At 50.2% G+C, this 13,651-nt stretch overlaps 1 protein-coding gene across 2 annotated transcripts in view; it reads right to left on the reverse strand.

Annotated features, from left to right (window-relative positions):
• LOC134535771 (caprin homolog) overlaps positions 1-13,651 on the reverse strand; it is a 190,213-nt gene that overhangs the window by 79,804 nt on the left and 96,758 nt on the right. For both annotated transcript variants that reach the window (XM_063375016.1, XM_063375017.1), the window contains exons 9-10: positions 11,875-12,018; positions 285-434 (exon numbers count right to left, since the gene is read on the reverse strand). In XM_063375016.1, the coding sequence (XP_063231086.1) occupies positions 285-434; positions 11,875-12,018 (294 nt within the window). The remainder of the gene's footprint in view (positions 1-284; positions 435-11,874; positions 12,019-13,651) is intronic.

Here is a 13,651-nt window from a genome sequence, read left to right on the forward strand (position 1 = left end):
ATTATTTATTTTGACACAATCATAGCATAATTGCAATATGCTATCATGCTATATGCATTAGAAGCATAATCCATTATAATACTTCACCTAAAAACAAACCTTCAGCAACTATTCAAATGCAACTATTTTTAAGTACTCAACAAAAAAATAATCAAGTCTAAACTCAAATTTCAACTCAAATTTCAACTCAAATTGAACTCTGCTTGAATTTAAACAAAAATTTGTACTCGTCCGTCTCTATATTTCACAACACTAAGTAGCAACTACACGGAGCGTGGACTCACCGCCCCTGTCTCCGCCGCGGGCTGTTCCCCCTCTGGGGCCGCCCCGCTTGAAGCCTCCGCCCCCGTAGCTGTTGTAGCCCTCACGCTCACGCTGCTGGTAGCCGTTCTGCTGGTAGTAGTTGCCACCCTCGCTGCCACGGTAGCCGTAGTCTGCAGCATCACATGCATTCACGCATCAGCAACAACAAGAACAGAGCTGAGCTGACCCACCGGCTGGGAACCGCTGAAATATGTGGTATTGGAACGGCTCGTCGAAAAGAAACTGTTTATTTTTTTTCCTCTGCAGATTTCAAATTACTAATGTATTTCAAACACTTCACGTTATTAGAAACATTGTTCATACCATCATGACAAATCATTTAAATCACAATAGCGCACACTGCAAACCGCACAGTTCGGGGCTTTTTGCAATGTGATACATTTGAAACTGTTCTGAATATGCCAACCTAAACAAATGTCCATACTGTTTTTAGTGTTCGTTAAACATTATGATGGCACAAGCAACCTCACTGAATAATAAATATCTTAACATACAAGCATTAAATTTCCAAAGACGTACAGAAAAATACAACCTAACAACACACGCCGCCATTTACGCCACGGAGCTAGACGTCATATGAAAAGCGTAAGATATGCAGAATTTCCATACCACCATAATGTAGATTATTTTACGTAAACATTACAAATAAAAAAGGTAATAGTTGGCGGATGTAAAATACTATTAATGCAATTTCAAGTATTTTCATACTATTTTTTCAATTATTTTTAAACAGAACTTAACTGGTCTTGTTTTATGAAACTGATTTTGGAATACCGTACAGTAAAACCTTTTTATTGCGACCCCTTTTCTTGCGACCACCTTTCTATTACAACCCGATTTCGAGGAACCGTGAAAAAATTGCCGAAAATCCGAAGAAAATCGGACAGAAAATAAGTTTCTTGTGGTGAGTAGCGTGTTACTGCGTTTCTCTTGCCGAGTGCTGTACTGCCGTAGGCAGCGCATATCTAAAAATAGATATCACTTCCTGTCGACCGCTGTCAGCGCTTGACAACCCACATTCCACGAATCACGTTAACTGCTTCATTTTAACGAGAGTAAAAATATATTAGAACTGTCAGCAAATTGATAAAAGCTTTATGTGTCCGCAAAACAGGGCACAACACTGGCCCGCCAGTTGTTTTCATTCAAAACGTGGCTAAAGAACTTGCATGGATCAGGCTGAAAACATCTGTCAATACGTGCAGATTATAAGGAATCTTGTTATGAATTGAGATGTTATGTTTTTCGAGTAGATATACACAGCGACCGACTGGATGCACGCCCGCCTCGACTCGTTTTAACTGCCGCAGCGATGTTTATTTTGACAGCTCAAGCAATTATCTTTTCATGTGGGTTGACAGAAAAAGGTCGCTTCACCCAGCATAAAAAAAAAGGCTACGCCACTTATTCCCCACGCAGGAAACACACTGGCTGCCGTCTGTCACCCCCGCATTTATCTTTCTTCTAACATTCCACGTCTCGCCTCCGCGCGAGCAATAACGAAGCGACCACGCATTGGGCTGTTTTATGCTTTATTTGGTGACAGCAGCTTGATTTTATTTGGTATATTCTTTGCCAGAGATGACTGAATTCGAACTTGGTGTGAAAAGTGACATATTTTGACATACTTTTTTTTTGGGCGTGTTTGAGGGGGAGGGAGTGTTCCGAAAATATTTACAACGATCTTACCTCTCCCTCAACGCTTTAGTACCCCATTCATAATAGCCAAATTTTACGGGAGAAGATAGAGTGAAAAGAGTATTTTCTCACTGAAGGTTTTTCAAAGGGGAGCCAAGTTGAGGTGTGATAAGGGAGGACACTAGATGGTTTGTGTGTCTGGGAGGGATGAGCTAGCCTTGAAGAATGTGAACGAGGGGAGGGAGGGTTGAGCTAATGTGTCATGAAGCCGCTGCCGCCAGCCAGCCGGGCGAGCTTCGTCGCCCACTCGCGTTGCGAACCTACTGCTGCCATATTTTTAAAGGAAATGTCCCATTATTTTTTTTGTTATTCTTACATTGTTGCGTGGCTGGCTCTTCTCTGGCTCCTCCAGAATGGCCTTAAGCGCCAATCTTTAATTTGCTGCCTGGGTGAGAAGGGATCGGCCTGACTGGCGCGAGTAACTTCTGGCTGGAGGTTCCTAAGAGGGTTAGGTAGGATTCTCCCCCACCTTGGGATGCCCTGAAAGTGGCTCCCAGTGTCCCTCGTCGAATGCCTACTTACGGGCTGCGGCTGGTTTGGCTCTGCGGTCTCCCAGTAGTAGGGCTGACCTGCTTGCTGGCTGGCTGGCTGGCGGGCGGTTGGCTGGCTTGCTGGCAGGCGGGCGGCTGGCTGGCTGGCTGGCAGGCGGGCGGCTGGCTGGCTGGCGGCGGGATAGGTCCCCGTGGAGCTCCCTCACCCCGAAAGGACACTCTCAGATATGCGGTACGAGATTTATTAGAGTACTCGCGGTTGGTACCGACAGCCTCCCGATACACACTAACTCGCGGACTCGGTTGTCGGTCTTCTGCTCTTGGCTGGCAGGCTCGGCTGCCAGCAAAGGCGCGGTGAGCGGTTGAAGGCGCGGTGAGCGAGGCTCGGCTGCCAGTGGTGCCTCGAGGGCACCGACTGACTTCCTGGCCCAAAGGCCGGCCTTATATACCCCTCCTGAGGGCCAGGGCGTGACGTAGGAAGGGCCGAGGGTTCCAAGAATCACGGGCGCTTCCAGGAATTCCAGCCGGCCTACGTGACTTGGACGGACCTCGGCTTGGTGGGTGAGGGGAAGGCGGATGGAGGCGGCTGGGCAGGCGGAGGTGGGTGAGGAGGGGGAAGCTGCGCGCGCACTCGGCTGGCCTGGCGAGAGAGGGGTAGGCGAGGGGTGGCGGCCAGTAGGAGTGTGCGCGCGCACCCAGCTGGTTGGCATGGCAACCAAGAACGCGGCGCGGTCGCCCTGGCAACGGGCGACGCGGTGGTGGCCGGACGGTGACAGCTGTCGCGGCCGTCAGTGGCGGCGGCGCGCACACGTGTTTAGGAAGGAAGGGGCTGACGGCTTCGTGATTATAGACGTGCGCGGCACGTCGCACGTCAAACCCCCTCTCCTTGAAAAGGCGGCAGCCACTTTCCACGTGTGCGGCCTGATCTTCGGGGTGGTTCCTCCATCCTTCCCTCCGTCTTGGGGATGATGCCTTCCACGGTGCTCCGTCTTCTGGGAGGTGGGGATACGGGTAAAGGCAGGGATGACCCTCAGGTTGGGCGTGAATGATGGTGAAATGATACATGTCCCTCCTACCTGACTGATGATAGGGGGGAAGAAACAAGCTCTGCTTTCCGATGTGACTAGGGGGCTCAAATCTAAAACTTGCAGCCTAGTTCGAACTCTTTGCAATATCTCTAACTGGATGAGGCTCTATCTTACACGCTAAGGAACCAGAGCCCAGGCTACACCATCATCATCGTTAGTGTCCTTGGAAACATGGTGTGCCCTGCCAAGTTTACAAAATTTTTTAATCTTGGGTTGGTTCCTATCTATTTACATATACACATTATGATTATTGGGCTCTAACACATGTTTAAGCTTTATATACACTCTCCTTCCCTGGGGACGGCTGTCGGCTTTAAACATTTACAATTTTCACATAGGTACAGGTACATTTCTTAGAGTGGAGCTCTTCTTTCGCTCTTACTGCTATACATTGCATGGTTTGAAAAATGTCTATCGTAATTGTCTTTGTCATTCTTGCGGCTTATTTCTTTTTTCGTTGATCCTGCACCCGCACGCAGGAGTTGTCAGGTGGCTTATCGAAGCCCCTGAGGTGATGAGGTTTGCGACCCCATACCTTGTTTAAAAATGGCCATTCGCGCACTCACTACACTTACTGTTGGTGCGGGGGGCGGCCGATCCGGTACCTCCCGGGTCGGTCCTCGATGGCCGCTCTGCATACTCGCCATGGCTGCTCTCGTTGCTGGGGTGGCAACTGGCTGGCGGCAGGGTGGCGCCATGCTTCCGCTGGCACTGGGTCCGTCCTCTGGGTAGACTGCTGGTTCGGGGTTTCTAGTCGGGGTAACTGGTCCAGGGTTTGGACTGGCATACCCGGGAGAGGTGCGCTGTTGTCCTGGTGGTCCGCAGTCCTGGCTGGTGGAGTCATCTGCTCCACAGCCTTCTCCTTGGCTGCTGGGCCGGACGGGTTCAGGAGGTCCTTAGCTGACTGGTCAGCCTGGGAAGGGATCTCCTCGGGTTCCGGCGACCTTGCCTGCCCTTTCTGGGTTCCTGGTGATGGGCAGGTCGAGGTCACCGGGACGAACGGCATTCGGGTGGCCGTGGCTTCACTAGTATCAGAGACCCTGAGGTTTATTTCTGTGGCTGGGTCTTCCACTAGGTCGACCCGGAGCTTCTGGGGATGGGGCAACTCCTCTGAGTGGGTTGTTACGTTAGGTTCTGCCTGATGCGTTGGTTCGAAGCCCCTGAAATCTCCCTCGTCTTCCTCTTCTGCAGGTGTGATGGGACCTTGGCTGCCATCGGGATCCATAACTTTCTTGATTTGACTTAAAGGCACTTTCCTCATTTTACCCACCTCGTCTATGACCCACCCAGTATTGTTCTGGATGCGGTGGAGAGTTGTGGGGCCTTCCCATCTGGGCGCAAATGATGCACAGAACCGCTTGCCCTTGCTGCTGAGGGGGTGGTTTCGTACCCAGACCTGGTCCCCCTCCTTCAAGGGTGGTGACTTTCTTTCTGGTTGTGCGTATTTCTTTTGGATGTATTCCTCCTGATTTTTCTGCGCCTGCTCTTGCCTTGCTTGCGGGTTCCCCCATCGGGGTTGGTCCTCTGGTGGTGTCTCGGTCCACCTCCATTCCCCTGGCCGTTTCAGACCTTTTCCGAACAATAGTTCACTTGGGGACATCCCTGTGGCCTCGTTCCTCCGCCTCCTTAGAGTGAACAGAATGGTGGGGATGTGGGTGTCCCAGGAGGAGTGGTCATCTTTGATCCGAACCCTGATTCCTTTCTTGATCTCCTGGTTCCGACGTTCGGTCGGATTTGCCTGCGGGTGGTACGTGGGGGTGGTCCATTTTTCCACGTCCCAATTTCGACATGCCTTCTCCCATGCTTTCCCTGTAAACTGGGCTCCATTGTCAGTGAGTATTTTTCTGGGATATCCCCACCTAGCAAAGACTTCGTTCTCCATCAGGGTTACTATGTGCTTCGCCTCTGACTTTGCTATGGGGAATCCCTCGACCCATCTTGAGAAGAGATCGGTGACTACCAGTAAGTACTGCCTTCCCCGTTTGGTGCGTGGATATGGCCCCATTAAGTCCAGCGCTACAGTATCCCATGCTACCTTTGGTCGTCTTGGGTACATTTGTGGCTTTGGGGTTGAGTGTGCCTTTGCTTGGGCACAGGTTGGGCACTTCTGGACGTGGTCCTTAACATCTCGTGTGACTCCGTGCCACCAGTATCTTTCTGTTATTGCTTCCAGGGTTCCCTGAGTGCCTGGATGCCCTGCCTGATCGTGGTCGTGCATGTGGTAGAGTAGTGATTCCCTGTAGGATGGGGGCACCCATAGTTTCCATGTCTGTCTTCGGGGTGAGGTGCGGGTCCAAATTATCCCGTCCTTCTCTTGGTAGTGGTCTGGGTACTGACTGAGGAGGTTCCTAACTTGGGGATCTCCTTGTTGAGCCCTCAGAAACCGTTCTTTTTCAGTTTTGGTCGTGATGGCTTGGAGGAGCACTATTGTGTCAGCTCTAGGTCGGGGTGTGAGGGCTGGTGGAAATATTTTTCCTGTATCGTCTTCACCGGTGTCCTCCCTTGGGGAGTGGTTTGGAAACCTTGACAGTGCATCTGGGAGCTCGTTCTCCTTCCCGGGACAGTGTTCCACGTCGAAATCGAACTCACTTAGCAAAATAGCCCATCTGGCTAGTTTTGCCTTGGTGTCCTTGACCCTATGGAGCCATGTGAGGGCCTGGTTGTCTGTCCGGACTGTAAAGGGGGCATCCTCTAGGTAATACCGGTAACGCTTAATCGCCCAGACTATGGCTAGACATTCCAATTCGTTACTGTGGTACCTCGTTTCTGTTTCATGCAAGGTGGCTGAGGCGTAGCTGATGATCAGCTTCTGTCCGTCTTCTCCTCGTTGGTACAGCACCGCCCCTAATCCTTTGAGGCTGGCGTCTGTCTGCAGAATCATTCGCTTGTCTGGCGTGGGCCGGTGCAGGGTGGGCAACTGGGCGAACAGTTCCTTTGTTGCCTGGAATGCTTGCTCCTTCTCTGCTGTCCATGCCCACCTCTGACCTTTTCGCAAGAGGGGTAGTAGTGGCGCTGTCACTGTTGCCATCCTCGGTACATAGTCCCTTAGCCAGCCGCATGTCCCTAGGAAGCTTTTTAGCTGCTTGGAGGTTTTAGGTACCTCAGCCTCCTGGATAGCCCGGATCTTCTCCGGCAGGGGCTTGTTCCCTTTTGGCGTAATTAGGTGCCCCAGGTATTTAATCTGACTCATCCCAAACTCACATTTTTCCATGCGGCAGGTGAGGTTGTGCATCTCTAATCGTTCTAGGGCTCTCTTCAGGTGTGTCTGGTGTTCTTCCCAAGTCTTGGAAAAAATAATGATGTCATCCATGTAGGCGACACAGAATGTTGCCATGTCTCCTGTCAACACCACTGTTGACATGAGGCGTTGGAAGGTACATGGTGCATTTTTTAGCCCAAAGGGCATCACCCTGAACTGCAAGCTTTCACCATTGGGACTGGTAAAGGCAGTATATTTCCTGTGCTCCGGGGCCACTGGAATCTGCCAGTAGCCGGCCCTTAGATCCAGTCTTGAGAAGATGTGAGCGTCTCCCAACTCCCGCAGGGTGTGGCCAATATCGGCCATGGGTGGGGCCGCGCTAAAGGTTAGTTTATTTAGGGGTCGATAGTCGACACAGAAGCGCATTCCGCTACTGCCCTTCGGGGTAAGAACTATACGTGCGTTGTAAGGGGAGTTGGCAGGCTCCACTATCCGCTGCTGCTTCATTTCCTTCAATTGTTCGAGAATGATTTTCCGTTTCCCTGGGGAGGGCTTTCCTGGCCTTTCATACACAGGCTGTTCCGAGCTGAGGTGAATTTCATGCGCTGTGGTTCTGGTTTGCCGCAGGGGCCCGTTGTCCTCAAATAGCCCCCTGTGCTGGTTTAAGGTATCCAGGAGCTGTATGACCTGGGAGGGTTTCAATTGGTGCTTAACACCTTCCTTGTCTATTTCTGTTGAACTCCCTGATGGCTGGTCTTCTGACCACTGTTCTGTTATCCGAGTCTTTGTGCCGAAATGTACACGCCCGGTCCCAAAGTCCAAAATGCATTCCTGTGTGTGTAGCCAGGGCTGGCCCAGGATCATCTCTTCCTCAATCTGTCCAGTTACAAGGAATTTGACGGGCTGTGTCCCTATCCTTGTTTGGAGGGGTAGTTCGATGCTTCCCTCAACATGTATTTTCTGCGTGGGGTCCGCTAGGGAGAGACTGACTGACGAGGGTTGAAGTCTGTCCCTTAAGGTTAGAGGGATTTGGTCTGTCTGAATAAAGTTGGCAGAGGCTGCTGAGTCGAGGAGGGCCATTACCTCCTTTTCTCCGATGCCCACGATAAGTCTCGGGGTGACTGTCCTGGTATCTCCCAGCCCAGTGCAGTGGAGAGTTGAGACCTTTATACCTTGCTCGGGTCGGTCGGCCTCTCGTTCCTTCCCGCCTTCTCGTTTCCCTGCCTCTGCAGCTGTCCCCTGGATCCATCGCCGGCTATTGGCCCTTGGTTGTCCCTGCGTGTGGGGCAGTCTCTGTTTAGGTGGTATCCGGGGCAGTACCAACATCTGGGTGGCCTATTCTGGCTGACATGCTCGGGTGGCTTGGTTTGCATTACTCCCCTCTGGACTGGTCCTGTGTTTGCAGGCAGTGGTCGGGGAGGCGGTTTCTCGGGAGGCTGTCTGCATATTCGGTCCCTCTCAAGTGCTCGGGCTCGATCGACGAGCTCCTCAATTGTTTCTGCTCGGGGGGCCCGCAGAAACGAGCGGAGGTTCGGCAGTAAAAGTTCGATGATGAAGGGGATCCCTGTCCCTTCCGGTTCGTTGGGGTGCAATCTCCGATATATTTGTATCTTCTTTCGTATGAAGATTTCTGTTTCTTCGTGCGGGGATTGTTCCTGGCTATAGAATTGGCGACTCAGGTCTGCTACTAGCTCTGTTCCTGCATATCGAGCTACTAGTCGGGATCGTAGCTCTGCCCAAGTGGACACAAAGTCCCCGTAAGTGTTCCACCAGGTGGCCGCATTCCCTCTGAGTTGGCGTCGCCCATGTTGGAGCCAATGCCCATGAGGGATTCCCGCTTCTATTAGTTGGCCCTCGCACTGATCAAGGAACTCGGTTGGGTCCTCATGAGATCTTCCTGCAAACTCTGGAAGCATTATGCCGCTCCCATTTGTGATGACAGGGTGGGGCGGAATTCTGGAGTTAGCCAGTTGTTGGGTCCTGCAAGTGGTGCACGTGTATTCCAACCCTTCAATATTCAGCACTTCTTCCCTCCATCCTAGACAGGTCATGTGGTAGGGCCTAGCACAGTTTCGGCAGGTCACGCGTTCCTGACCGTCGCCTCTGCAGCTGGGGTGGGAGCATTTCCGGGCTTGTATTCTACAGTCTGCGCACTTGAACTCCATCCCCTCCCAGTCTCTGGCTTCGTCTGTCCAGCCTAGGCATCTGCCATGAAATTTCTTTGTACAGGTGTTGCATTCTAGGTAATACAACCCCTCTCCTGTGCAGCTGGGAGCGGGGCACTTTTGGGAGGCCTCTAGGGCCTGGGGGGAATAGTGGCTATCTCCCTGTGGGCTGGCAGTAGCCATGGTGTTTTCAAGATAGGTTTTCTGGGCGCCACTGAGTTTTGGGCAGTCTCAAAACTGGCTGATGAGTAAGTTATCTCAGGGGGCAGCTGTGGGTGGCCGTCTACTGACAAGTCCTAGAAGTGGCCCCACGTTGGGCGCCACTAATTGTCGCGTGGCTGGCTCTTCTCTGGCTCCTCCAGAATGGCCTTAAGCGCCAATCTTTAATTTGCTGCCTGGGTGAGAAGGGATCGGCCTGACTGGCGCGAGTAACTTCTGGCTGGAGGTTCCTAAGAGGGTTAGGTAGGATTCTCCCCCACCTTGGGATGCCCTGAAAGTGGCTCCCAGTGTCCCTCGTCGAATGCCTACTTACGGGCTGCGGCTGGTTTGGCTCTGCGGTCTCCCAGTAGTAGGGCTGACCTGCTTGCTGGCTGGCTGGCTGGCGGGCGGTTGGCTGGCTTGCTGGCAGGCGGGCGGCTGGCTGGCTGGCTGGCAGGCGGGCGGCTGGCTGGCTGGCGGCGGGATAGGTCACCGTGGAGCTCCCTCACCCCGAAAGGACACTCTCAGATATGCGGTACGAGATTTATTAGAGTACTCGCGGTTGGTACCGACAGCCTCCCGATACACACTAACTCGCGGACTCGGTTGTCGGTCTTCTGCTCTTGGCTGGCAGGCTCGGCTGCCAGCAAAGGCGCGGTGAGCGGTTGAAGGCGCGGTGAGCGAGGCTCGGCTGCCAGTGGTGCCTCGAGGGCACCGACTGACTTCCTGGCCCAAAGGCCGGCCTTATATACCCCTCCTGAGGGCCAGGGCGTGACGTAGGAAGGGCCGAGGGTTCCAAGAATCACGGGCGCTTCCAGGAATTCCAGCCGGCCTACGTGACTTGGACGGACCTCGGCTTGGTGGGTGAGGGGAAGGCGGGTGGAGGCGGCTGGGCAGGCGGAGGTGGGTGAGGAGGGGAAGCTGCGCGCGCACTCGGCTGGCCTGGCAAGAGAGGGGTAGGCGAGGGGTGGCGGCCGGTAGGAGTGCGCGCGCACCCAGCTGGTTGGCATGGCAACCAAGGACGCGGCGCGGTCGCCCTGGCAACGGGCGACGCGGTGGTGGCCGGACGGTGACAGCTGTCGCGGCCGTCAGTGGCGGCGGCGCGCACACGTGTTTAGGAAGGAAGGGGCTGACGGCTTCGTGATTATAGACGTGCGCGGCACGTCGCACGTCAACATGAACATTATTGAAAGTATTAAAACCAACACAAAAATACGCTGTGTGTTAAAATTAACAGATTTTAATGATCTTTCATTTCGTTTTTATTTTTTTTTTTTTTCTGATTTTCACATTTTGGTAAAAATGTCCAATTTTTTGACGGTTCCCGAGAATGTATTTGTAAAATCACTCCTTCGTTAAATCTGGGGTTCGTGACATCGGGGTTCTAGTGTATTTAACTACAGCAAGCAGTCAACAACTGTCTTGACATATTTTCTTTAGAGGTGGCCTGTAGGGCGACGGACTTGTCATGAAAGTTGAAGTGGGTTTAAAGCAAAGCCGTCTAGCATTGTGAGTGACAGCATCCTGCCATTTTACGGCTTAGCGGTTTGGGTGAGTGAGAGAGAGAGAGAGAGGGGGGGGGGGGGGGTTGAATCAACTGAAAATTTCGGAAAACATCTATTACGACCCCCTTTCTATTAAGACCCTATTCCTGGGAACCGTGAGGGGTCGTTTCAGAGAGGTTTGACTGTATTTACTCACGAATTTCGAGGAAAAAATAGATTTTTCTTTTTTTCAGATATGAAAAACTAATATTTAATAAAAGCAAAATGAAATACCACCACAACTTATTTAAATGCCAATTAAATTTTGATTAAGTGAAACAGCTGGCGGAATGACTGGCAAGTCGTGCATCTTTGTTTAAATGAGGGAGGGCGGGGGAGGCAGCGACGCGGCAGGAGGGAGAGAGAGGCAGCGAGTCCGCAGGGGGGGAGAGAGGCAGAGGCGTGGCTTAACCTCCCTCCTGCCAGCTAGCCAGCCAACCAGACAAAGGAGTGTTAGAAATACCACACACTTCCCTTCCTCCTTCACTTCCCCTCTTCTTCACCGACAACACTGCACATCAACACAAGCGCGCGAGTCCAGCTTTCTTTATCTTTATGTCGTTTGAGATACGACTAACTGCGTACGTCTGTCACGCCTCACGACAGTCCTACTGAGAGCGGACAAACTATAATACCAGTCTCTGTATCACTGCCGCTTACAAAATCACCTCCCGCCACTCACAATACATGGCTTGCTGTTTGATGCATGCCCAGCTGCCCTGCCCTCAGATAAACCCAGAAAAACACGTTTTTAAATTTTTTTTTCTCAAAAATGTTTGCAAAACAAGGAGGGGGGGGGGGGGCGTATACGCGGGCGGGGCCTTTACGCGAGCAAATTCGGTGAATACTTGCTGTTATTTCACGGAAATAATTACTAAACAAATATTTCAAAGAGAGTTAAAACTTTTCTAATTTCTTTTTGTGTTAACGAAATTAAAATTTTATATTACTTTGTCTAAATGTGGATCAGTAAACTACAATACTAAATTAAGTTTTAATTTTCTGAGGCATCCAACATGTGATACCTAGGTTAGAGCAATATTAACAGCAGAATAAAATTGTAGAATTGGTTGAAAAAAAACCATATTGGCTCAGCACTAAAAGACACGATGCAAAAACTACGATGGTCAAGTGTGACAACTTATCGGGAGGGCAGGAAATACTCACTTGCACCGCCACGGCCATTCTGATAGCCAGCACGCCCTCTGTTGCCCGAGTAGCCACCGCCAGAAGTGCCAGAGCCGCGCCCCGCACGGTTGCCCCTTCCGCCACGGCCGCCGTAGCTGCGCGAGCCACCCTGCGTTATGTAGCCTGCAAGCAGTCGCGAGAATCAGCCTAGACACTTCCAACGTGTCACTATGTCATGGAACTAACACTACATACATACAGGCATAAATTTATAAATAAATACATAATGATAACCAACGTGCCAACAGGATAAGATGAGCTATACCTGTAGTTTTGAGTAGTTTATGTATAAGTGCTTGAGTTATATTTGTATCTTTGTACAGTGTTCAAATTGAAGTTCCGCCTCTTTTAAGTAACTACTGTTAAGAAGTGCTAACTACGTCTTGAATACCCTTATTATAATCAATGACTTCATCTTGCTTTGGTTTAACATTTATTTCAAAATCAAGACTTCTAACCTTATAACCTTGACCTAAAATCCTATACAAACCATGTCACTTCTCTCCCGGGAAACTTCAAGACTTGAGCCATTGCACCATTAGAATCCCTGCACCTATAAGAGCACACCGACCTTAGGTCCCAGGCAGACAAGCGCGATGGGAGTCTGGGAATGACACAAGCAACGCACACAGTTGACAACAAAGTCAATCCCCTTGTCAACCCATCTCCTCTTTATTAGCACCCAGGTGGACCCAACTCCCAAAATGCACCCAACTCAGTACTGTTTCTTGCGTGACTACACTGTATGTTCAACATGCGCTGCCGATAGGTAGAGACCCCGAAAAATGGTGAAGCACGAAATAACGCGAAAATTTGATACTTTAAACGTATTTTGCGACTTTCCTTTGATTTCGACATAGTCGCGAAATTCACGCTTTTTCACACCAAATAATGCAAGTTCTATTTATTTACGCCATCATAAACATAGGCGTGAAATAAACATAGACTGAAAGACTAGTGCCGTGATATTTTATTTTTGACACGTTACTGAAATCCATGTAATTTTATTACTCTGTTTACAAGCAGTAAATATTGCCATCACAAATGAAAACAAAATGTAACAAATGTCAACAATCGATATGTGCGCACTACCAACATAACAAAATTGACTGTCCACAGTTTTCGTGTGTTGAATAATGGTCGTTTCTGCCGCAAGGCGCACTGGTGTCGATTTTTCTAACCTAATTTAATCGCATGGAGCTAAGATGACAGTCATTTTTGCGTGCACTTATCTATGAGTGTTTACAAATACCGTCCACATTTTGTAAGTTTTGTGATACAATTTATGACTAAGATGCCGAAAACTTCGACAATCTTTGATCGCGAAAGAGAGATGAAATTGCATGGATTTTATATTTTTGATCAGCGGGACAAAATTCTGATGTGCAAGTTCTGCAACGTGCGGGTTGACTGGACACACAAAGACACGTGCAAAAAGCATGTGGCAAATGACACACACAAAACAAAACAGAAAAGACAATTATTTTGTCAAGCAAATTCTACAGTGTCTAAACAAATCTCGATAGGCGACAGCGTGAATAAAGCAAACTCGCTTAAAAGTGCAGAAAACAAGAATTTGTTTCTGATTTTGTTAATATGATGCTGTAAGTTAACATTCCTTTGGAAAAAGCTGATCATCCAGCTATGAGGGAATGGTTTAACACCCATGTTGAAGAAGGTTAGCCTTATTTATTTAGAAATGTTTTTCCCCTCTAATAAAAGTTCATAAGCATATGTAGGCCTACAATATTATCGA

Source organism: Bacillus rossius, chromosome 10 (assembly GCF_032445375.1).
Source record: "Bacillus rossius redtenbacheri isolate Brsri chromosome 10, Brsri_v3, whole genome shotgun sequence".
Classification (NCBI taxonomy): Eukaryota; Metazoa; Arthropoda; class Insecta; order Phasmatodea; family Bacillidae; genus Bacillus; species Bacillus rossius.